This window comes from Scyliorhinus torazame, chromosome 18, assembly GCF_047496885.1.
Source record: "Scyliorhinus torazame isolate Kashiwa2021f chromosome 18, sScyTor2.1, whole genome shotgun sequence".
NCBI classification, from domain to species: domain Eukaryota; kingdom Metazoa; phylum Chordata; class Chondrichthyes; order Carcharhiniformes; family Scyliorhinidae; genus Scyliorhinus; species Scyliorhinus torazame.
Window position 1 is genome coordinate 68,456,324 of NC_092724.1, and position 24,741 is coordinate 68,481,064.

At 44.5% G+C, this 24,741-nt stretch overlaps 1 protein-coding gene across 5 annotated transcripts in view; it reads left to right on the forward strand.

Moving 5' to 3' along the window:
* Positions 1–24,741, forward strand: part of c18h19orf44 (chromosome 18 C19orf44 homolog) — a 70,186-nt gene that overhangs the window by 28,369 nt on the left and 17,076 nt on the right. For all 5 annotated transcript variants that reach the window (XM_072482843.1, XM_072482844.1, XM_072482847.1 and 2 more), the window contains 4 exons: positions 905–987; positions 5,367–5,943; positions 7,417–7,512; positions 9,261–9,427. In XM_072482843.1, coding sequence (XP_072338944.1) covers positions 905–987; positions 5,367–5,943; positions 7,417–7,512; positions 9,261–9,427 — 923 coding nt within the window. The remainder of the gene's footprint in view (positions 1–904; positions 988–5,366; positions 5,944–7,416; positions 7,513–9,260; positions 9,428–24,741) is intronic.

Consider the following 24,741-nt stretch of genomic DNA (forward strand, 5'->3'; position numbering starts at 1 on the left):
TAACAGCCTCCCCGAACAGGCGCCGGAATGTGGCGACTAGGGGCTTTTCACAGTAACTTCATTTGAAGCCTACTTGTGACAATAAGCGATTTTCATTCATTCATGTAGTCTGAAAGAGCAAAGTTTCCCTTTGTCCAGAAATGTATCTCGCTGTTTCTTGAATCCTTTCCTAGCTGGTAACCTAGTTTCCTCCGGTCTCAAATTTCGATTGTCTGACAGTTGATTTGAAGCTGTGTTCCTTACCATTGTTGGACACTAACAGGTTCAAAAACAGCTTCATCCCCTGTACTAGACTCCTGAATGACCCTGTTCTGGACTGATCTGGTCTCTTCACACATCATCTCTACTGAGTAGTACTGCACTCATGTATGCTTTACCTGTCATTGTGTCTATGTATTTGCATTGTGTATTTATGTATGTCCTATTTTTTATTCATGTATAGAATGATCTGCCTGGACTGTACGCAGAACAATACTCTTCACTGTAACTCAGTTCACCTGACAATAAAACAAATCAAAATCCAATCCACTGCATGGTGCGCTTACCTGCTTAATTGGCAGGAAAGCTCTTATTATTTTTTTTTAACTAGGCCATATCTGGCAGATAGTTTGACATTTTATGTAGAACTCCAATAGATAAGATATCACACACGGAGTTCTGCTTGGCTGTGGAATGGGAACAGACATTTGTATAGAACAATGAAGGGGCAACAAACTATGGGCAGCATTCCCCATTCTAATGGTATCAGTTCTGCACAAAATGTGTGCTCTCCTGCAGCAGTCAAACAGTGCACAATTAAATTAGAGATTGTTGTTATACAGGGCAGTGATCTTTATTATCAAATTGCACTGTTATAGTTGAAATACTGTGTCATTTTCTAACATGAATTCCATGTCTGCTTCAGACTTCAGGCTAAATATCTTGACTCTGGAAGATTTGGTTCCAGGTGTAGAACAGAAAACTACAAAAGAAGCATCAGCCCTGAAGGTAATCGGTTTGTCCAGGTTGAGGTTATTCAGTTTAAATATTCCAACCTGCTTGCCAGCTATCTGGTGTAGTGCTAGTGCCAGTCCCTGGATAAGCTGTTATTTGATTTGAAGTTTTGCAGCAGTAGGCAATCTACCATTCTTGAATGGATGGGCTGCCAATCAAAGGTATTTTTGGAGTTGACCCATAATGAATTTCAATTAAACTGACCTCGGCTATGTTGGTGGGGTCGGCACTCAGATTATTGAGCAGGTACGGGTTCTAGACTGCTATCCTTTTAGTCTAGTCAGTGTCTCTCCAAACCTGCTTTAATGCACATAGAAAACATAGAAAATAGGAGCAGGAGTAGGCCATTCAGCCATTCGAGCCTGCTTAGGCATTCAATATGATCATGGCTGATCATCCAACTCAATAGCCTGATCCTGCTTCTCCACCTGGTTCTAGACACTCCCACCATTGGGAACATCCTTCCTGCATCTACTCTGTCTAGTCCTGTTAGAAATTCATAGGTTTTTATGAGATACCCCACTCATTTGTCTGAACTTTTTTCCTGCGAATATAATTCCAGCGAATATAATCCTAACCGACTCAATCTCGCTTCATAGACCAGTCCCGCCATCCCAGGAATCCGTCTGGTAAACCTTCAGGGCAGCATGGTAGTGCAGTGGTTAGCACTGCTGCCTCACGGTGCCGAGGTCCCAGGTTCTATCCTGGCTCTGGGTCACTATCCGTGTGGAGTTTGCACATTCTCCCCGCGTTTGTGTGGGTTTCGCCCCACAACCCAAAGATGTGCAGGGTAAGTGGATTGGCCACACTAAATTGCCCCTTAATTGGAAAAAAAATTATTTTCAAAAAGTCATAGTTTCTCGGTCTTTTGGCTTTGATGAGCGTGAGATCAAGTTTAATGCTTGGATCTGGTATGTCTCTCTTGTGGGGACCATGAATTGGATTCAATTTGAATTGGTTTTTGGAGCAGGAAAGGACCTGGATTAGGGGTTTGCCCCTGTCCACACTCAAAGCTTTGGCTTTGTAACTCTGATAAAGTAATAAAAATAAGTAAAAGTCTGGTAAACCTTATCTGCACTTCCTCTATAGCAAGACCATCCTTCCTCAGATAAGGAGACCAAAACTGCACACAATATTCCAGGTGTAGTCTCACCAAGGCCCTGTTTAATTGTAGCAAGACATCCCGGCTCCTGAACACTAATCCTCTTGCTATGAAGGCCGACAAACCATTTGCCTTCTTTAATGCCTACTGCACCTGCAAGTTTACCTTCAGCAACTGGTATACGAGGACACCCAGGTCTTGTTGCACATTCCTTTCTCTTAATTTATAGTCATTTACATAATAATTTACCTCCTGTTTTTGCTGCCAAAGTGGAAAATCTCTCACCTTTATCCAAATAATACTGCATCTGCCCACTCATTTAGCTTTTCCAAATCACACTGAAGCATCTCTGTATTCCCCTTACAGCTCACCGTCCTACCCAGCTTTGTGTCATCTGCAAATTTGGTAATATTACGTTTATTTCCCTCATCTAAATCCTTCATATGTATTGTGAACAGCTGGGGTCCCGCCACTGCTCCCTGCGGTATACCATTAGACACTGCCTGCCATTCAGAAAAAGACCTGTTCATTCCTACTCTTTGTTTCCTATCTGCCAACCATCTGCCAATTCATCTCAATACGCTACCCCCAATCCCACGCTAATCTCATATGTGGGACTTTGTCAAACGTCTACTGAAAGTCCAAATAACCACATCCACTGACTTCCAGTGGCGGCTATGTGGTGAGCAGTCGCACACGTGGTGACTCCCGCTAGGGTACTTTGTTTTTGGCTCTTTTTACCCAGTCTATAGACGATGTTTTGGAGGAAATGGATCCCCTTGTACGAGTAATGGCCAGTAAATATATATATTTTAAATTTAGAGTACCCAATTCATTTTTTCCAGTTAAGGGGCAATTTAGCGTGGCCAATCCACCTAGCCTGCACATCTTTTGGGTTGTGTGGGTAGGTCTCTTTGCCCTGGGGTGAGGGGGGCGGGGTACTCGCCGCTCATTATATAAGATCATGCTCTGCATTTTGTGGACCTGATGTCGGAACTCTGGGCCACTCTCGGTGACCCCTGTGGAGACTTGTCACGGCTTTGCTCGCGAATTAGAGTTTTTGTGAGCGTGTATTCTATGCCATTGGGGAGTACGTTGAGTTAAACAGGGATGAGGCAGTCTCTCCTTCCGTGCTCTGAGAGACCCTGAAGGCAGTTATTAGGGGGATAATCTTAAGGTGAATTGGGCTAAATCTGGGAATGTGGCAAGGCAGAGGATGGGGACTCCATTCTCAAAGTGGGCCGCCAGTACTCGATTGCCCCAACACTGGAGTTATTGGCGGGGAAAAAAAAATTGCAAGTGAATTTTGAGTTGTCAACGGATAAGGTGGTGAGCCAGCTGTGACGTTCGAGGGGGACTTGTTATGAGAATGGGAGAAGGCCAGTCATCTGTTGGCTCTCGAGCTGAGATCCCAGGAGGTGGAGCAGGTTAGGGACTCGGGTGGCAGGTTGGTTTCTGCCCCAGAGAAGGTTAATGAGGTGTTTGAAGCCTTCTACCTGGGTTGTATGAGTCAGAGCCACTGGAGGAGGGTTCATCAATGGAGCAATTTTTGGATGGGTTGATCTTTCCGGAGAGTGGGTGAGTGTACTTTTGCTCTGGTACTGGGTTGGGATTTGTTGTACTGTTGCTTTTTTTGTTATAATTAAAATCTTATTTGAATACATTTAAAAAAAAATAAAACCACATCCACTGGCTCCCCCTCCTCAATTCTGTCCGATTCTGCCACTGATGTGTCAAGCATGATTTCCCTTTTGTAAATCCATGCCTACTCTGTCTGATTGTGCCACTGTTTTCCAAGTGCTCTGCTATAAAATCTTTGATAATGGACCCTAGAATTTTCCCCGCAACTGACATCAGGCTGACTGATCTATAATTCCCTGTTTTCTCTTTACCTCACTTTTTAACTAGTGGGGTTACAATCTGTAGGAACTTTTCCAGAGTCTATAGTGGCTTGGAAGATGACCACCAATGCACTATGTGTGTTATCTGTGGAGTGGCATAGATTGCGGTGTAAGCACGTTGGATATTTCCAAAGGAAGTTACTTTGCAAAGGAGAATATAAGGAGGGGGTAAATAGGAAATACGATTGCAGCTGTGAAGCCGTGTACCGATACACTGTACTATATGTATAGAATCATAGAATGGTCATTCTGCCCATCGTACCTGTGCTAGACCCTTGAAGGGACTATCCTATTAATTCCACTCCCTAGTTCTTTCCCATATTCCTTGCAGTATATTTGCTGAAAATTACCTAATGGGAAATAACTTTGTGAGCAAAGCTAGCCGAATGCTGGATATTCTGGGGGCAGTTTTAAATCGGTTGTGATTGACATTACAATTTACCTGTCTGCTATCTCAGAAGTGGGGTTGATTGACAGCCCCTTGCCCAGGCAGGGAATATATTGGCAGCGTTGCAGCAATTCTCTCTGTTCCATCAACCTGAAAGAAAACCTGGGGGGGATAAACTAAACCTCCCATGTCAGTTTTGTGTTGGTGATGCTAGTCCAGGCTTGGGTTTATTAGGCGAGATGGTGAAGCATTCTGTCTTTCATTATTTTGTGAATGAGGATCTGCAAGTTAAATGTAACTAAATCTGTTCCAATGGTATCTACTATTGTTACTTTTAATATAAACCTAGTTGGTATTTCATGACGTACACCACATAGTCTGACGGTGATTACTTCTCTGCTGTTAAAATAGCAAGCGCCTGCAGTGAACATTTTGCAGCAACAAGGATGTTCTGTTCTACCCTGAGTAACACTACCAGATATAATCACATTCCCATTTGTAGAGAGTGATGGATTGCTTACATGATCCTTGGCGCTAAGCTCGCGAGAAATACCTGGTGAGCATCTGAAAATCGTAACCAGCCAGATGTTAATGTAACTGCATTGCACAATATTCAGGGGATTCATATGACAAGCTGCCAACACACAGCAATTATTCTGCACTCATGATGTGAATCAGGAGTGAGAGGCCTGGCTGATTTTTAATTTCCCCAATCTGCCCTCTACCTAGCCCGGGGCTACTGAGGCCAGTGATAATGTTCGCTGGCTGAGATCAGCTGAAAGCACAGATTGGTAATCATAACCAAGAACTTCCTGGTCTGCATAGCTCATTGGACACTGTACTTACCCACCAAGTTTTGCGGAAGCTAAACTAGATGTCATTAAGCTAAGAAAGGGATTGGTGTATCTTTTTATGTTGTTAGTTAATTATTTGTTATGCAATGTTTTCTAAGGATTCAGTCTGTTGTTGATCTTTTTTTAAGAATGAAGAGAGCCAACTCTTTGATGATCAGAACACGCAATCCGTTTCTCACATCTCAAGGCCACGTGTGGCAAACGAGCTAGTCAGTCAGCATACTCAACCTATTACACCTTCAAGAGAAAAGGATGAGAGTGACGTGGAAAGTTATATCATGACAGAAAGTGCTGGAACTGGAAGTGAAATCACAGAACATTTAACTGGAGATTCTAATGTGTCAAGGAAGAAAAAGAACATTCCAGAGAAGCAGCACAAGCAATTAAAAGCGGATGATGAGAGCACTCTGTGTTCCGAATACTCAGAGGACTTTGAAAATTCTAACTCTGACGTATCAACAGTAAAAATGGACCAGAGTGAATCATATACTGACCAGTCATCTAAGGAGGAGCTAAGGACTGATTACTCTGACAACAGCACTTTTCATTCAACATCCTCAACTCCAGACCAGTCAAAGATGGCAGCAAGCACTAAATCTCACTGTTCAATGAGAAGAAAGCGAGAGCCAGGACGGACTAGAGTGACTGTAAAGGAAACAGCAATGCAGACGCAGCCATCTGCATTTACCTACAATTGGCCCAGAGGTTAATTTGTGAATTGTAATATTTATTTGCAATTTTTCCCCCCACTTCCAATCATTTCACCACCTGCTTCTCCCAGTTTTTCTCAGTGAAGGAACTGGGGCAGGATGTGATTTCTGTTGAATGTGGATAGAAATTAAAAACCCTGGAGCATAATCTGCCTCCGTTCCATCCAGTTGACAGTCCATACCCAGTGAAACTCCAGACTAGGAATCAAAGTTACAACTGTAATACTTGATTATGAAACAGGTGATTTACCAGTATGCTGTTAGGATTGTCGAAAAACATTCTTTCCCTCTAGTCTGATGACTGGTTATTTGCAACTCCGACAGCCTTGGATATTGAAATATCCCCCAGAGTGCTGTAGAATATTGTATACACTTCCCCCAGACTGCTTTCTAGATTATTGAGGCTGATTTAATGGAGATGATATGGTTGCTGATGGGTGGACAGTACTTCGGATGATTATGGGGCAGACTTGATGCACCAGCTAGAACTTTCCTGATATCACTTCAATCTCTTTGTAAGCTTTCCAATCAAATTCCCATCTCAACCAAATCACTGAAATATTCTGAAACAAACTAACAAATTGCATCCCTTGTGACTGTGGTGCATTGTCCCTTTCGACCTGCTGCATTTGACAGTCCAGCATAACTTCGTCCTCAAACGCCACCCCTTCAATATCTGTTCAGTGTGACTGCCCGCATGTCATCCCACTCTTATCTAGCCACAACATCTTTAGCAATGGTTTCCCCTCGGGCCACCTCCTCCTGGTCATTAATCTAGGTAATGTAAGGTAAAGTCACCATAGTTCCAGATGACCGTAGCTGCTTTTTGAGGGGGAGAGCTGACTGGTGGTGATTTAACCTGAGGGTCACCACACCTCCGGCGAGGGGCAAGGGTGAGAAGATGGCGAGGACTTCATAAATAACCTCAGCTGGTATGGGAATTGAACCCGCGCTGCTGGCCTTGCTCTGCATCACAAATAGGCTGTCTAGTCAAGAGAGTTAAACCAGCCCCCTGGCCTACATGCTGCTTGTTGGTGATATCATCAGCAGACACATGTATTCTGGCGAAACACAGCATTACCTCTCTAATATCGTTCTTGACTCCTGAAATGCCTGAATTATTAAACTGCTAATCCAACATGCTAATCTAGCACTCCAGATACAAGACCAGCATTCCATTTGCCTTTGCGATTTATTTTCTGTATCTCTTCATGCCATTTTAAATATCCACTCTGTACTCAAAATGGCACTCTATAACAGTTAACATTTCTCATCCTTGGCTTCTTTAATTGGGTGTTGATAAGTGTTTGAATCACTCCTTTATTGTTGCATTTAAACAGTTAATTGGAAACTAATTCACTTCTACAAGGAACAGGCCAATGACTGTATATTGCCTTTGTGTTGCATGCAGCTGTTGGCTAAGTTATCCACTGTATCACAAAATAAACATTCCCTACTCTTTCCACAGAGGAAGGTGTAGCAGTCCTTGGAGCATCTCTTGGAGCTGCGTATATAGATCCCACCCCCATTGCCAGCCACGTTATCAGCCCTGAAGCAATGGAAGGTAAACATGTAGCATTTTATTTATCAAGCTGGTGCTAAATGAATGCGAAAGAGCTGCCTCTAGCAGATCCAAATTGGAATGGGAATATGGTGCTGGGGGATGTTGAAGCTACTGCATAATATACAGCGAGTTCTGGACTCGACTTGGGTCATTGAGCTGAACCTGAAGAAAAATAGCAGTCTGTGCACTGGAACCCCATATGAAGGACTGTGGATGGATTAAATTGTTATGTAAGAGCTCAGTTTGAACTTTTGGATAAACCTCCGTAAGATTTCATAAAGGATTAAGAGACAGGGACCTGACTAACTTTAAATTTGAGTAGAATTAACTTTGCACAAAACACTGAATTTAGTTTAAATCTGCACTCATCAAGAACTTTGTGATTTAAAACAAATGTGTTGGAGCTGGGACAGTGATCTAGATTAAGTGAATACCAGACTAATAGGATAAAAGACTGCTCTGGGGCAAAGCCCAGAGACTTGGCAGTCTTTTATAGCCTTTAGGTCTTACACCAGTACAGAAGGGCTTGACTTTAACCTATATTTATTTCCTTTTGAAATTTAAGGATGATATTCTCACTTTAAAGCTCTTGGGTAATTTTCCTGGATTTGTCAGCAGTAAGGCTGTCAAAGAAAATAAATTATGTTTTTATAGTACCTGTCTCAGGATGTCTCAAAGCACCTTGCATACAATAAATTATTTTAAAATGCAATCATCTGGTATGTAGGTGAATTCAGGAACAGTTCCACAAACCACAGAGATGAATGACTTGCTGTTTTTAGTGTTTTAGTTGACTCTACAAAAACTGTTCTCTTCAAAACCAACTTTAGTGTGAATAGATCAAATATTTCAATTAATAGGGCGACACAGTGGTTAGCACTGGGACTACGGCGCTGAGGACCCGGGTTCTAATCCCGGCCCTGGGTCACTGTCTGTGTGGAGTTTGCACATTCTCCCCGTGTCTGCGTGGGTTTCACCCCACAACCCAAAGATTGCAGGTTAGGTGGATTGGCCATGCTAAATTGCCCCTTAATTGGGGAGAAAAAAAATTGGGTACTCTAAATTTCAAAAAAATATATTTAAATTAAATGTGCCTCTACGCTGTCAATGGGGAGGGGAGCCTATAGTTTGGACTTTTGGTTCTGACTATTAGGGTAGTTCATACTTAAATGACAATTAAATCAAATTATGAAATTCTCTATAACACATTTCTAATTCCTCAGAAATGGTATAATCAACAATCCTGTCGATGTTAGGAGGGATAGTGCAGTAAATGAAATGTGAAGGGGAGAGAGTGGATTGCTAAACTTGAGATATGAATCTGAGGTTCTGCTCACCGCTCATCAGCAGCACCTATTAGAGGTCATTGTGGCTAATTACTGATTTTAGTCAATCAATCGCACTGCAAATGGTGCACCCAGTCCTCTGATCTGCACTCGAGCGAGACTTGGCACTGGGAACAGAGACTCAAAATTTTGGCCTGCCTTGTTCAACACCATAATGAAATTTCTGCATTGATCAAACCCAGAGCACTCCTGACTTCAGCCGGCCTCTGGTTGTAGGGGTGGGGTGGAGAAGAGGGCGGTTTTGGTCCTGTCATCTTGTGTCTTAAATAAATATGGAAAAATACAATAAAATTAACTGTGCTGTAAATGAAACCTACCTTTCCTGAGGTGTGCCATGATTGCCAATCTTTCTTCTACCGTACAGTGTGGTACTCATTACTTCCTTTGCCTGTCAATCCACAGCACTGACAGCATACAATCCTGCCAGCTTTGCTCTGAATGACATGCTGAAACAGCAGCTCACTCTGATTCGCCAGTTTGTGCAAGTCAGCCGGCATCTCTACTTATCTGTTGTGGCTTCAATAGAACAAGACAACCACCATTACACAACCTTGGAAGAAACTAAAGAGGTAACTAAACAGTGTGTGCAGTAGGACTTTACAGTTCGCTCTCCCCATTCTCTCTCGCGCTCTCTCTTTCTCCCCCCCCCACACACACACACGCACACAAACAAACACACCCTACCACCATGGCTGCATGTGCATCCTTTGAAGGGGCGAGCAAGGCACACATGTTACGCAGTCCTTTCAAGTTGATAAACAGTTTATGCAGTGGTGAAGAGAGGTAAAATTGTCAGTGGTTGTCATCTTTGCTGCACTGAATGTGACAGAAACCTCTGGAGTCTACTTGAATAAATTGGAAATCCAGAAGATGCTGTCAGTGATTCTGCAATTTTCCAGATGGTGCTCCGTTGACGACCCCTGACTGCGATCACTGGGAGGTCAATTGAATTGATGAGAACTTTCATTTGTATACTGTTAATGTCATTGTACAAATCCTTGAGTAAGTTGCACCTTGTTGAGTGAGGTGTCATTGAGTTTTTAATGGTTCTAACTTCATATTTGCTGCTACACATCCACATTCACCCTGAAAAGTTATATTACTTGTATATTTGTGGAACATCAAATTTCTCCATTCTGAACAATTTTTAAAAAAGGTTTGTTTACATTTTAGTTTTACTTCTACCTCATTCCAGTCATTTATTTTATATCTGAAAATTTAAATTAAAAATGGGGATAATCTTAACTTTCTGGTTTGTTGTGTGTGAATATTTCAAAGCAATTAATTGGCTTTTCTTTGTAAATATTTTTATTTGAGTTTTCCCCCTTTTTCTTTGAAACAAAATACACCCATACAACTGGTACAGTACAGCATAATCATTTCACCGTATAGAAAGAAAAATACATTGAATCATCTAACCCAGCGATTTGACATAAAAGAATCAAAGGATGAAGAGAAAAAGAATAAAATAAAAATAGAGGGAGAAGGGGCACACACGCACTCTCGAGTATGGTACACTGGAGACAGTACTGCATATTCAATGGTAAACCTAGTAAAAATAAATCTAACACCGCTTAACCTGTATATTTAGGATAGTGGCTTCATACATTTTGAAATAAGTCCGACTTGGATCGATGTATGCAAGTTAGAAATTCCATTGGAATGCACTCTATAATAATTTTGTGTCAACTATGTACAGAAGGTGACTTGTCAATGATCCAAGAATATGAAATATTTTTTCATGCTGCGAATGATAGAATATTATACAACCGTTACTCGTTATCACCAATTATACATTTATCTGGAAGCCTCAGAATCCAAAACACCCAATCCATCTCCAAGGTCATGTCAAACATTTATACCTCACCAGCAGTTTTTTTTATTTTGACACAAGATCAGACACTGAGTATAGTCCCCTATTACAATTCTACGTTTTTGGCACAATGGGGATATGGCTGGTTCCATGTTGGGTCTTAAAACTTGGTGTAATATGCAAATTATGTAGCATTTTTAGTTGAATCACCTTTGCTGTATTGCAGACAGAAATTTTATTTGCATTCTCCCAGATATCCCCCCAGGTCTCTTCAAAAATATTCACTGTGAGATTCCTTTCCCAAATTCGCTGCACCTCTTACATATTTATATTGGATCTAAAGTGTCATAAAACCTACTAATGAACTGTTTTGGATCTGTGAGCAGTAATATATTTTCTACAGGGGAGATACTGGGATTAAGATTGTTTTTAAAAAATTTTAAATATAAATTTAAAGTGTCCAATTCATATTTTTTTTCCAATTAAGGGGCAATTTAGCATCGCCAATCCACCAACCCTGCACATCTTTGGGTTGTGGGGGTGAGACCCACATAGACACGAGAACACTGGGATTAAGATGACAGGTTATTTTATTAAGAATAATGTCTCAAAATTGTAAATATCTAAATAAAGTATGTCTGGGGATATAACATTGCTGACACAGTTGATCAAAAGATAACAAGGAAGCCCCCTATCCCTCCAGGTGAGGAAACGCCCTGGTCCATGAAATCCAGAGGGAAGTCAGTGTTTCCCTGAATAGGAGTGAGCGTAGAAGTTACCATAGATCTTCCCTCCAAATCACGGACCATCTTACATCTTAATATTAAGTCCATTGCTGGCTTAAAATCTCTGGTTAAAAAACAAAAGGGTTTATAAAGAATATTTAGTCTGACAAATTTCAATATCAAGCCAAATGGAAGTGGGGGTCCCTTATCCATTCCTATATAAATATAGGAAGAAGTCTTACAACACCAGGTTAAAGTCCAACAGGTTTGTTTCAAACACTAGCTTTCGGAGCACTGCTCCTTCCTCGGGTGATTCACCTGAGGAAGGAGCTGTGCTCCGAAAGCTAGTGTTTGAAACAAACCTGTTGGACTTTAACCTGGTGTTGTAAGACTTCTTACTGTGCTCACCCCAGCCCAATGCCGGCATCTCCACATCATATATAAATATAAGATGAGAGGCTAGCTGATATAATTCTATATTAGGTAAACTAAGGCCTCCTTTGAACTTGGAAGTTGCAATTTGATCAGTTTTAAGCGAGGTCTCTTTGTCCCATATAAACCCTCCATTGATTTTCTTCAGGCCATTAGCTGAAGCAACCTTGATAATACATTAATCTTACTCAATGATATAGGTAAAGAGGTCCAACGATGTAGATCGCACTTCATGGATGTGAGTAATGGGGTAAAGTTTGCCTTGTACAGCTGACCAAATGAGGGGTAATGAAAATCCCTAAATAAGTAAAATCAGAAGGGGGCATCTAAAGGGGAAGGGAGCAAGGGGAGGGGGCAGCCCTCTAACCCTTCCTACTGGCATAGCCTCAGACTTGGCAAAGATTATTTTATAATCTGAGAAGGGACTAAACCAATTTAGAATATCGATAATAGCCGGACAGAAATTTCAGGCTTAGATAAAAATAGTAAAACATCATCAGCATACAATGTAATCTTATGCTGATTTCCACCAATAGCTAAACTAAGTACCATAGGGTTATGTCTAATTGCCTCAGGCAAAGGCTCTATAACAATTACAAATAACAACGGAGATAGAAGACACCCTGTCTTGTCCACCGCTGAAGAATAAAACTGTTAGATCGAGACAGTTGGCAAAAACTGCTAAAAGTTGGTTTTATAACACACCTGTGTCCATTTAATAAAGTCGTCCCCCCCCCACCGTACCATCCAAATTTGTCTAATGTATAAATAGTTCTACTCCACCCGATCAAATGCTTTCTTTGCACCCAATGAAAGCAAGGTAATGGTAAAGTCGCCATAGTCCCAGATCACCGTAGCCTCCTGTCCCCTTTGAGGGGGAGAACTTACTGGTGTTGATTTAATCTGAGGATCACCACACCACAGGCGAGGAGAAAGGTTGAGAAGGTGGGCCTTCATGAAGCCAGTAAAAACAACAAGCTGTCTAGTGCCTGTTTTTGAGAAACCTGAATGATATTTAATAATTTCTTGACATTAAATTTATTTAAAAAACAGAGTACCCAATTATTATTTTTTCCAATTAAGGGGCAATTTAGCGTGGCTAATTCACCTACCCTGCACATCTTTTTGGTTTGTATGGGTGAGACCCACACAGTAACGGGGAGAACGTGCAAACACCACACAGACAGTGACCCAGGGCAGGGATCGAACCCGGGTCCTTGGCGCAGTGAGGCAGCAGTGCTAACCACTGTGCCACCCTTTCTTGACTTTGGTCATGAATTCCGGCCTTTTATAATCCCAGTCTGATCACCCTGGATATTCAAATGAAATGAAAAATGAAAATCGCTTATTGTCACAAGTAGGCTTCAAATGAAGTTACTGTGAAAAGCCCCTAGTCGCCACATTCCGGCGCCTGTTCAGGGAGGCTGTTACAGGACGAATGCCTGTATTTGAGAAAGTAATTTCAGATCTACATTTAAAAGCGAAATTGGTCTATAGGAGGCACAATCTTTTGGACTTTTACCTGTCTTCAAAATTAAAGAAATATTTCCTCCTCCAAGACTGAGGTAGCTCTCCACTTCAAATGAATGGTTATACATACCAATCATGACTTCCGGGTGCGGCGATGATCAGCCGAGTCGCACGTTTCGGCAGCTCCCGGTGGAACGGACTTTTGGGCTCTTAATAAGAGCCCCAACGGCAATTTTAACGGCTAAAAGTACTGTGCGGTGAACCAGAAGGGAATCCCCCCTGGATACGGATGAAAAAAGGAGAGGAAGGTGGCCGGATTGCGGTGGATCCTTTAGAGTAGCGGCAAGGAAGGCAAGCAAAAACCAAGATGGCGTCGGAAGGTGGCAGTTTAATATGGGGCCCTGAACAACACGAGTTTTTGAAACGCTGCGTGGAAGAACTCAAAAAGGAAATGAAGAAGGAACTGTTGGCCCCGATATTACAGGCGATCGAAGGGCTAAAGGAGGAGCAAAAGACCCAGGAGCGGGAGCTTCGGGTCGTGAAGGCAAAGGCTGCCGAGAATGAGGACGACATACAGGGCCTGGTGGTGAAGACGGAGATGCACGAGGCACACCATAAACGATGTGTGGAAAGGCTGGAGGCGCTGGAGAACAACGCGAGGAGGAACAACCTAAGGATTCTTGGTCTTCCTGAAGGTGCGGAGGGAGCGGACGTCGGGGCATATGTGAGCACGATGCTGCACTCGTTAATGGGAGCGGAGGCCCCGGCGGGTCCGCTGGAGGTGGAGGGAGCATACCGAGTGATGGCGCGAGGACCGAGAGCAGGAGAAATTCCTAGAGCCATAGTGGTGAGATTCCTCCGTTTTAAGGATAGAGAGATGGTCCTTAGATGGGCAAAGAAAACTCGGAGCAGTAAGTGGGAGAGCGCGGTGATCCGCGTATACCAAGACTGGAGTGCGGAGGTGGCGAGAAGGAGGGCGAGCTTTAATCGGGCCAAGGCGGTGCTTCACAAAAAGAAGATAAAATTCGGAATGCTGCAACCGGCAAGACTGTGGGTCACATATCGAGGGAGGCACCACTACTTTGAGACGGCGGATGAAGCGTGGACTTTTATCGTGGAAGAAAAATTAGAATGAGCGGGTTATTAAAAAAAAAAGAACGTTTGAAACAAAGTGGTGGGGCGAGTATGGGGGGCGAAGAGAGGGGTAAAAAGGGGGGAAAGAGGAGTTTTATGTTATTAATCCTGCGATGTGGTAACTTTTCTTTCTTCCACAGGAGGTGGTGGGGGGAGGAAAGGAGGTGGAGGAGAGGGGGCGTTGGCCATTGGGGGCGGGGCCCAGGGGGAAGCGCGGGCTCGGTTCCCGCGCTATGATAATCATGGCGGGAATAGGGAAGCAGGAAGGAGGGGGCGTCGCACGGTGTGAGCCGAGGTCAGGGGGGGAAGCCGAGGTCGGCCAGAGTTTGCTGACTTCTGGGAGCAACATGGGGGGTGTAACTACGCTAGTGGGGGATCTAGCGGGGGGGGGGGGGGGGGGGAATTATTGGGCTGCTGCTGCTGGGGAGAGGGGGGAGCTGGCATGGGGTGGGATGGGCCTGGGGGGGACACAGCTGCGTGGGAACCGGGTGAGGAGCTGGAAAAAGGGGATGGCTAATCGACAAGGGGGGGGGGTAAAAAGCCCCCCAACCCGGCTGATCAGGTGGAACGTGAGAGGGCTGAACGGGCCGATAAAGAGGGCACGGGTACTCGAACACCTTGAGAAACTTAAGGCAGACGTGGTTATGTTACAGGAAACGCACTTGAAACTGATAGACCAGGTGAGACTACGCAAAGGTTGGGTGGGGCAGGTGTTCCATTCGGGGCTAGATGCGAAAAACAGGGGGGTGGCTATATTAGTGGGGAAGCGGGTAATGTTTGAGGCAAAGACGATAGTGGCGGATAGCGGGGGCAGATACGTGATGGTGAGTGGCAACCTACAGGGGGAGATGGTGGTTTTGGTAAACGTATATGCCCCGAACTGGGATGATGCCAATTTTATGAGGCGTATGCTAGGACGCATCCCGGACCTATAGGTGGGAAAGTTGGTAATGGGGGGAGATTTCAATACGGTGTTGGAACCAGGGCTGGACAGGTCGAGGTCCAGGACTGGAAGGAGGCCGGCAGCAGCCAAGGTGCTTAAAGATTTTATAGAGCAGATGGGAGGAGTAGACCCGTGGAGATTTAGCAGACCTAGGAGTAAGGAGTTTTCGTTTTTCTCCTATGTCCACAAAGTCAATTCGCGAATAGACTTTTTTGTTTTGGGAAGGGCGTTGATCCCGAAGGTGAGGGGAACGGAGTATACGGCTATAGCCATTTCGGATCACGCTCCACATTGGGTGGACTTGGAGATAGGGGAGGAAACAGAAGGGCGCCCACCCTGGAGAATGGACATGGGACTAATGGCAGATGAGGGGGTGTGTCTAAGGGTGAGGGGGTGCATTGAAAAGTACTTGGAACTCAATGATAATGGGGAGTTCCAGGTGGGAGTGGTCTGGGAGGCGCTGAAGGCAGTGGTTAGAGGGGAGCTGATATCAATAAGGGCACATAAAGGAAAGCAGGAGAGTAGGGAACGGGAGCGGTTGCTGCAAGAACTTCTGAGGGTGGACAGGCAATTTGCGGAGGCACCGGAGGAGGGACTGTACAGGGAAAGGCAAAGGCTACACGTAGAATTTGACTTGCTGACAACGGGTACTGCAGAGGCACAGTGGAGGAAGGCACAGGGTGTACAGTACGAATATGGGGAGAAGGCGAGCAGGTTGCTGGCCCACCAATTGAGGAAAAGGGGAGCAGCGAGGGAAATAGGGGGAGTGAGCGATGAGGAAGGAGAGATGGAGCGGGGAGCGGAGAGAGTGAATGGAGTGTTCAAGGCATTTTATAAAAAATTATACGAAGCTCAACCCCCAGATGGGAGGGAGAGAATGATGGGCTTTCTGGACCAGCTGGAATTTCCCAAGGTGGAGGAGCAGGAAAGGGTGGGACTGGGAGCACAGATTGAAATAGAGGAAGTAGTGAAAGGAATTAGGAGCATGCAGGCGGGGAAGGCTCCGGGACCGGATGGATTCCCAGTTGAATTTTACAGGAAATATGTGGACTTGCTCGCCCCGCTATTGATGAGGACCTTTAATGAGGCAAAGGAAAGGGGACAGCTGCCCCCGACTATGTCAGAGGCAACGATATCGCTTCTCCTAAAGAAGGAAAAGGACCCGCTGCAATGCGGGTCCTATAGACCTATTTCCCTCCTAAATGTAGACGCTAAGATTCTGGCCAAGGTAATGGCAATGAGGATAGAGGATTGTGTCCCGAGGGTGGTCCATGAGGACCAAACTGGGTTTGTGAAGGGGAGACAGCTGAATACGAATATACGGAGGCTGCTAGGGGTAATGATGATGCCCCCACCAGAGGGGGAAGCGGAGATAGTGGTGGCGATGGATGCCGAGAAAGCATTTGATAGAGTGGAGTGGGATTATCTGTGGGAGGTGCTGAGGAGATTTGGTTTTGGAGATGAGTATGTTGGATGGGTGCAGCTGTTGTATAGGGCCCCAGTGGCGAGTGTGGTCACGAATGGACGGGGATCTGCATACTTTCGGCTCCATAGAGGGACAAGGCAGGGATGCCCTCTGTCCCCTTTATTGTTTGCACTAGCGATTGAGCCCCTGGCAATAGCATTGAGGGGTTCCAAGAAGTGGAGGGGAGTACTTAGAGGAGGAGAAGAACACCGGACCGGGTATCTCTATATGCGGATGATTTGTTATATTTAGCGGACCCGGCGGAGGGGATGCCAGAGATAATGCGGACACTTTGGGAGTTTGGAGAATTCTCAGGATATTAACTGAACATGGGGAAAAGTGAGTTGTTTGTGATGCATCCAGGGCAGCAGAGCAGAGAAATAGAGGACTTTCCGCTGAGGAAGGTAACAAGGGACTTTCGTTACTTGGGGATCCAGATAGCCAAGAATTGGGGTACATTGCATAGGTTAAATTTAACGCGATTGGTGGAACAAATGGAGGAGGACTTCAAGAGATGGGACATGGTATCCCTGTCACTGGCAGGGAGGGTGCAGGCGGTTAAAATGGTAGTCCTCCCGAGATTCCTCTTTGTGTTTCAGTGCCTCCCGGTGGTGATCACGAAGGCTTTTTTCAAAAGGATCGAAAAGAGTATCATGAGTTTTGTGTGGGCCGGGAAGACCCCGAGAGTGAGGAAGGGATTCTTACAGCGTAGTAGGGATAGGGGGGGGCTGGCATTACCGAGCCTAAGTGAGTACTACTGGGCCGCCAATATCTCAATGGTGAGTAAGTGGATGGGAGAAGAGGAGGGAGCGGCGTGGAAGAGATTGGAGAGGGCGTCCTGTAGGGGGACTAGCCTACAAGCTATGGTGACGGCCCCATTGCCGTTCTCACCGAAGAAATACACCACAAGCCCGGTGATGGTGGCGACTTTGAAAATTTGGGGACAGTGGAGACGACATAGGGGAAAGACGGGAGCCTTGGTGGGGTCCCCGATAAGAAATAACCATAGGTTTGCCCCGGGGAGAATGGATGGGGGATTTGGAATATGGCAAAGAGCAGGAGTAACGCAACTGAAAGATCTGTTTGTGGATGGGAAGTTCGCTAGTCTGGGAGCGCTGACCGAGAAATCTGGGTTGCCCCAAGGGAATGCATTCCGGTATATGCAACTGAGGGCTTTTGCGAGGCAACAGGTGAGGGAATTCCCGCAGCTCCCGACGCATGAGGTGCAGGACAGAGTGATCTCAAAGACATGGGTGGGAGACGGTAAGGTGTCAGATATATATAGGGAAATGAGGGACGAGGGGGAGATTATGGTAGATGAGCTGAAAGGGAAATGGGAAGAAGAGCTGGGGGAGGAGATTGAGGAGGGGCTGTGGGCGGATGCCCTAAGTAGGGTAAACTCATCGTCCTCGTGTGCCAGGCTAAGCCTGATTCAATTTAAGGTGTTACACAGGGCGCATATGACTGGAGCACGGCTCAGTAAATTTTTTGGGGTAGAGGATAGGTGTGTGAGATGCTCGAGAAGCCCAGCGAATCACACCCACATATTCTGGTCATGTCCGGCACTACAGGGGTTCTGGATGGGGGTGACAAAGGTGCTTTCGAAAGTAGTGGGGGTCCAGGTCGAACCAAGCTGGGGGTTGGCTATATTTGGGGTTGCACAAGAGCCGGGAGTACAGGAGGCGAGAGAGGCTGATGTTTTGGCCTCTGCGTCCCGAGTAGCCCGGCGCAGGATACTGTTGATGTGGAAGGAAGTCAAGCCCCCGGGGGTGGAGACCTGGATAAATGACATGGCAGGGTTTATAAAGCTGGAACGGATTAAGTTCGTCCTAAGGGGATCGGCTCAAGGGTTCACCAGGCGGTGGCAACCGTTCGTCGAATACCTCACAGAAAGATAGAGGGAATGGAAAAGAAGAAGGTAGCAGCAGCAGCCCGGGAGGGGGGGGGAGGAACCAGAAGGACTCTCAGGGTTGTTAATATATATGTATAATATGTATAGGTCGTTGCTATAAATAACTGTATATTGGACTGTTAAATCATATTTTTGGAGAGTGTTTATCTGAGACAAGGCAGTTGCCATTTAGTTTTAGTTTTACATAGAGTACATAGAAAATACAGCACAGAACAGGCCCTTCGGCCCACGATGTTGTGCCGAACCTTTGTCCTAGATTAATCATAGATTATCATTGAATCTACAGTGCAGAAGGAGGCCATTCGGCCCCCTGAGTCTGCACCAGCTCTTGGAAAGAGCACCCTACCCAAACTCAACACCTCCACCCAACACCAAGGGCAATTTGGACATTAAGGACAATTTATCATTGGCCAATTCACCTAACCCGCACATCTTTGGACTGTGGGAGGAAACCGGAGCACCCGGAGGAAACCCACGCAGACACGGGGAGGACGTGCAGACTCCGCACAGACAATGACCCAAGCCGGAATCGAACCTGGGACCATGGATCTGTGAAGCAATTGTGCTATCCACAATGCTACCGTGCTGCCCTTAAGAACAAATAAATCTACACTATATCATTTTCCCGTAATCCATGTACCTATCCAACAGCTGCTTGAAGGTCACTAATGTTTCCGACTCAACTACTTCCACAGGCAGTGCATTCCATGCCCCCACTACTCTCTGGGTAAAGAACCTACCTCTGATGTCCCTCCTATATCTTCCACCTTTCACCTTAAATTTATGTCCCCTTGTAATGGTGTGTTCCACCTGGGGAAAAAGTCTCTGACTGTCTATCTATTCCCCTGATCATCTTATAAACCTCTATCAAGTCGCCCCTCATCCTTCTCCGCTCTAATGAGAAAAGGCCTAGCACCCTCAACCTTTCCTCGTAAGACCTACTCTCCATTCCAGGCAACATCCTGGTAAATCTTCTTTGCGCCTTTTCCAGAGCTTCCACATCCTTCCTAAAATGAGGCGACCAGAACTGTACACAGTACTCCAAATGTGGCCTTACCAAAGTTTTGTACAGCTGCATCATCACCTCACGGCTCTTAAATTCAATCCCTCTGTTAATGAACGCGAGCACACCATAGGCCTTCTTCACAGCTCTATCCACTTGAGTGGCAACTTTCAAAGATGTATGAACATAGACCCCAAGGTCTCTCTGCTCCTCCACAATGCCAAGAACTCTACCGTTAACCCTGTATTCCGCATTCATATTTGTCCTTCCAAAATGGACAACCTCACACTTTTCAGGGTTAAACTCCATCTGCCACTTCTCAGCCCAGCTCTGCATCCTATCTATGTCTCTTTGCAGCCGACAACAGCCCTCCTTACTATCCACAACTCCACTAATCTTCGTATCGTCCGCAAATTTACTGACCCACCCTTCAACTCCCTCATCCAAGTCATTAATGAAAATCACAAACAGCAGAGGACCCAGAACTGATCCCTGCGGTACACCACTGGTAACTGGGATCCAGGCTGAATATTTGCCATCCACCACCACTCTCTGACTTCTATCGGTTAGCCAGTTCGTTATCCAACTGGCCAAATTTCCCACTATCCCATGCCTCCTTACTTTGTGCAGAAGCCTACCATGGGGAACTTTATCAAATGCCTTACTAAAATCCATGTACACTACATCCACTGCTTTACCTTCATCCACATGCTTGGTCACCTCCTCAAAGAATTCAATAAGATTTGTAAGGCAAGACCTACCCCTCACAAATCCGTGCTGACTATCCCTAATCAAGCAGTGTCTTTCCAGATGCTCAGAAATCCTATCCTTCAGTACCCTTTCCATTACTTTGCCTACCACCAAAGTAAGACTAACTGGCCTGTAATTCCCAGGGTTATCCCTAGTTCCTTTTTTGAACAGGGGCACGACATTCGCCACTCTCCAATCCCCTGGTACCACCCCTGTTGACAGTGAGGACGAAAAGATCATTGCCAACGGCTCTGCAATTTCATCTCTTGCTTCCCATAGAATCCTTGGATATATCCCGTCAGGCCCGGGGGACTTGTCTATCCTCAAGTTTTTCAAAATGCCCAACACATCTTCCTTCCTAACAAGTATTTCCTCGAGCTTACCAATCTGTTTCACACTGTCCTCTCCAACAATATCGCCCCTCTCATTTGTAAATACAGAAGAAAAGTACTCATTCAAGACCTCGCCTATCTCTTCAGAAAAAGATATTTTCGTTTTTGTTATATATTATTTATTCTTTGTTTATAAAACAGGTCATTGTTATTTATACTGTTATATTATTGTGTAAAGGATACACAATGTACTGTGATGGTTGACCAAAAATTTTCAATAAACTATTTTTAAAAAAAAATACATACCAATCATAGGTTCTGTCAGCATATCTTTGAATTCCTTATAAAATTCACTTCCAAATCAACCAGGTCCTGGAGCTTTACCAGGTTTAAGGCTGGCCACAGAATCCAGGATAATGACATGCATTTATAAAACATTTCCAACATTGAAAAGCTGCCCAAAGCACTTCAGAGTGGTAATCAAAGTATAGAGACAGAGCCAAGAGGAGGACAAAGAATAAAGAAAATTACAGCACAGGAGCAGGCCCTTCGGCCCTCCAAGCTAGCACCGACCATTCTGCCTGTCTGACCTAAAAACCCTTGCCCTTCCGGGGACCATATCCCTCTTTTCCCATCCTTTTCATGTATTTGTCAAGACTCCCCTTAAAAGTCACTATCGTATCTGCTTCCACTACCTCCACCGGCAGCGAGTTCCAGGCTTCCGCCACCCTCTGTGTAAAAGGAATTGCCTCATACATCTCCTTTAAACCTTGTGTCATGTGAGAGTACCTTTAAGAAATGGGTGTTTATAAATGGGTGTGTATATAGATATCTGTAGTGAGAGTCCCTTTAAGAACTGGGTGTTTACTACTGCAGTGATGGCAGAGAGTGGGTGGAGCTGGGCTGTCTGCCAGCTTTTTACTTTTGTTTCAGGTTGTTTGCTGCAGGGTGTGTTTTAGATTCATTTTCAGTGTTGGAGCTGAAGCCAGTCACAGCAGGTGTACTGTTGATCTCTCTGCCATGAAAAAACTATCTCTTGATCATTTGGTGAATTCAAAATTATAAATGTTCTCAGTAGTCAATGTACACCGAATGTGTTTCTTGTAAAAGGTGTTTTAAGTCTTATGGATGTGAAAAGGAAAGCTTAAAGGAATACTTAGTGTTGTATTCTTTGGGGGTTGTATTTGAATTAATGGTTGCTAAGATGTTCACTGTATGTTTTAAAAAGGTTAACTTGTTCATAGAATAAACATTGTTTTGCTTTAAAAAAAATACTTTTCCATTTCTGCTGTACCACACCTGTCGAGTGGGTCGTGTGCTCCCCATACCACAATCTAGTAAAAGTTATGGGTCAGGCGAACTCCATGATACACTTTGGGGTTCTCTAAACCCTGGCCCATAACAAATTGGGGCTCGAGGGGGATAAAAGTCTATCTATTGGATTGGCTTAGTGAACTTAAAGACAGTGAGGGGTGAGCATATTGTGGGTGCTTTTCAGGTGTGGTATTCTGGTTTAAGTAGGGAGTGAGTTGTGGACAGTGGCTCTTTCAGAGGCTCAGAATTATTTGGGGGTGGAGACGGTCACAGGCAGTACCTTACATCAGAGACTAAAAGCAGACTTTTTTTGCACCTCCTCATACGTCCCAGATACCCCCCCCCCGGTAGTGATGCAAACACTTCACTAGCCCTACCTACTAGCTTTGTTTGAATCAGTAATACCCACATGTCCTGTGGCCATTTCATTTGTTTAGCTACCTTCTCAAATGAAATGAAAAAGGCTTCTACCTCCTTCTCGTCAAACCTTGGCAATGCTTGGACATATTTAAATAGACCCCCACCACGCCTTTGACGGAGACGCTCTTTCTCAGATTTGGCAAGAACATTGCAGTTAACATTACCTGACAAAATGCGAAAAGATGAGGTAATTATGGCGGTGGCTAAGCATTTAAAGTGGCCTGAGATACTGTTTGACTCATTGGAAATGGCAAAATTCAGTTGCAAATTAAACAAATGGAACATGAGAAAGAATTAAAGCAGCTTGAATACAGAAGACATAGAGAGGAAAAAGAAAGAGAGAGAGAGGAAAAAGAAAGAGAGGGGGAGGAAAAAGAAAAGGAGAGAGAAGAAAGGAGAAAAGAAAGAATAGTCCTAGCAGAACAAAAAGAAAGAGAGGGAGATACAGATCAGGGAAAAATATAAAGAGAGAGAATTTGAACTTCGGAAAATGGCCATGAAACATGACAGTCAGTTAAAATTGGCAGACGTAAAGGGAAACGTACAGTTGGATGATAGTGATGAAGATAGTGAGAAAGAGACATATGAGGAGGTGCAAAAATACATCTTAGGCGCATATGAACTGGTGCCTGAAGCCTACAGACAAAGGTTTAGAAATTTAAGGAAAGAATTTGGTCAAACATACATGGAATTTGAAAGGCTCAAACAGAGTAATTGTGACAGGTGGATAAGGGCTTTGAAAATAGACCAAACGTATGAAGCTCTCAGAGAAATTATACTTTTGGAGGAGTTTAAAAATTCAATTCTTGATTTAGTGAGAACTCATGTGGAAGAACAGAGGGTTAAAACTGTGAGATTAGCAGCAGAAATGGCAGATGATTATAGTTCATAAATCAAAGCTTGGTTTCCAGCATCAGTTTCAGCCTGTGAGGGATAGAAACTGGTGACATGAGAAATACTCAAGTGGTAAAGGTAAAGGTGATCTGATGGGAGATAATAAAGAGAGTGTACCTCAGATTAAAAAAGAAATCCAGGAGGGTGGAAAAGAAATGAAAAGTTTCAAATGTTTTCACTGTAATAAACTAGGCCGTGTAAAGTCAGTGTTGGTGGTTGAAGAAAAGCACTAGGAAGGCTGATGTGGTAAAACAGGATAAGACAGTGGGGTTTGTGAAAGTGGTAAAGGAAAGCCCAAGTGAAGCGAAGGAGGTGCAAAAGATTGTAGAGCCTGATCAAGCGGTGATTGATAAGAAGGTGCCAGATCTCTTTAAAAAATGTACTTGTGTGGGTAAAGTTTGCTCGTATATCAGGAGGAGGTGGTAATATGTGGAATTCAGGGTGAGAGGAGTAGTGTTCCATTATATACGCTAAGGTTGGAAAGTCCAGTGAAGAGTGGTGAAGTGTAGTAGGAGTAATAGAAAAATTATCTTGCCCAGGAATACAATTTATCTTGGGTAATGATATAGCTGGATCGCAGGTGGGAGTGATGCCTACTGTGGTAGATAAGCCAGTGGACAATCCGACAACTGAAGGGTTGAAGGACGAATATCCTGGGATTTCTCCGGATTGTGTAGTAACCAGGTCGCAAATGTTGCTAACTTTTGCCTTAGTTTAATTGCTCTGTTTTATCACCTTTGTCTTGAGTCGCCAGGCATCTTTCTGATACCGCCACGTGGTTCAAGTCCGAGTAATGATCAATAATCCAATACACCGCTTAGTAAGAGTTAAATCAAAGCACATTTATTATACACAGTAATCACTACTCATGCATAAATTCTAGGTCTAAGCTACTTCTACGACTAACAGGCCAATACTTAACTCGGAACTGGCCCACCAGGTCAGGGAAACGAATGGCCTTTCGTTCGGGTTCTGAGCCTGCGGGATTCGAAGTTGGTACAGATTGGTAGCTGGGAGCACCTATCTCGTAGCGAGCGTTGAAGTAAGACTTACTCTATTTCAGCGATGGCTGGACCGGTCACTGTCAAGGGTTGGTTCGCGTTGCTGACTGACCCGGTCAAGAAGTACGATTTGAACTTGGATTCTATTCTTATAGACCCCAGGGGCTTCCCACCTTTCAGGACTGACCCTGTACCTGGTTCCAAGTGATTGGACTTTGGCTTGATGGGCGGCGGTCTTGAGGTGGTCGTTCACCTCCCTTTGTGTAGGCTTCTGC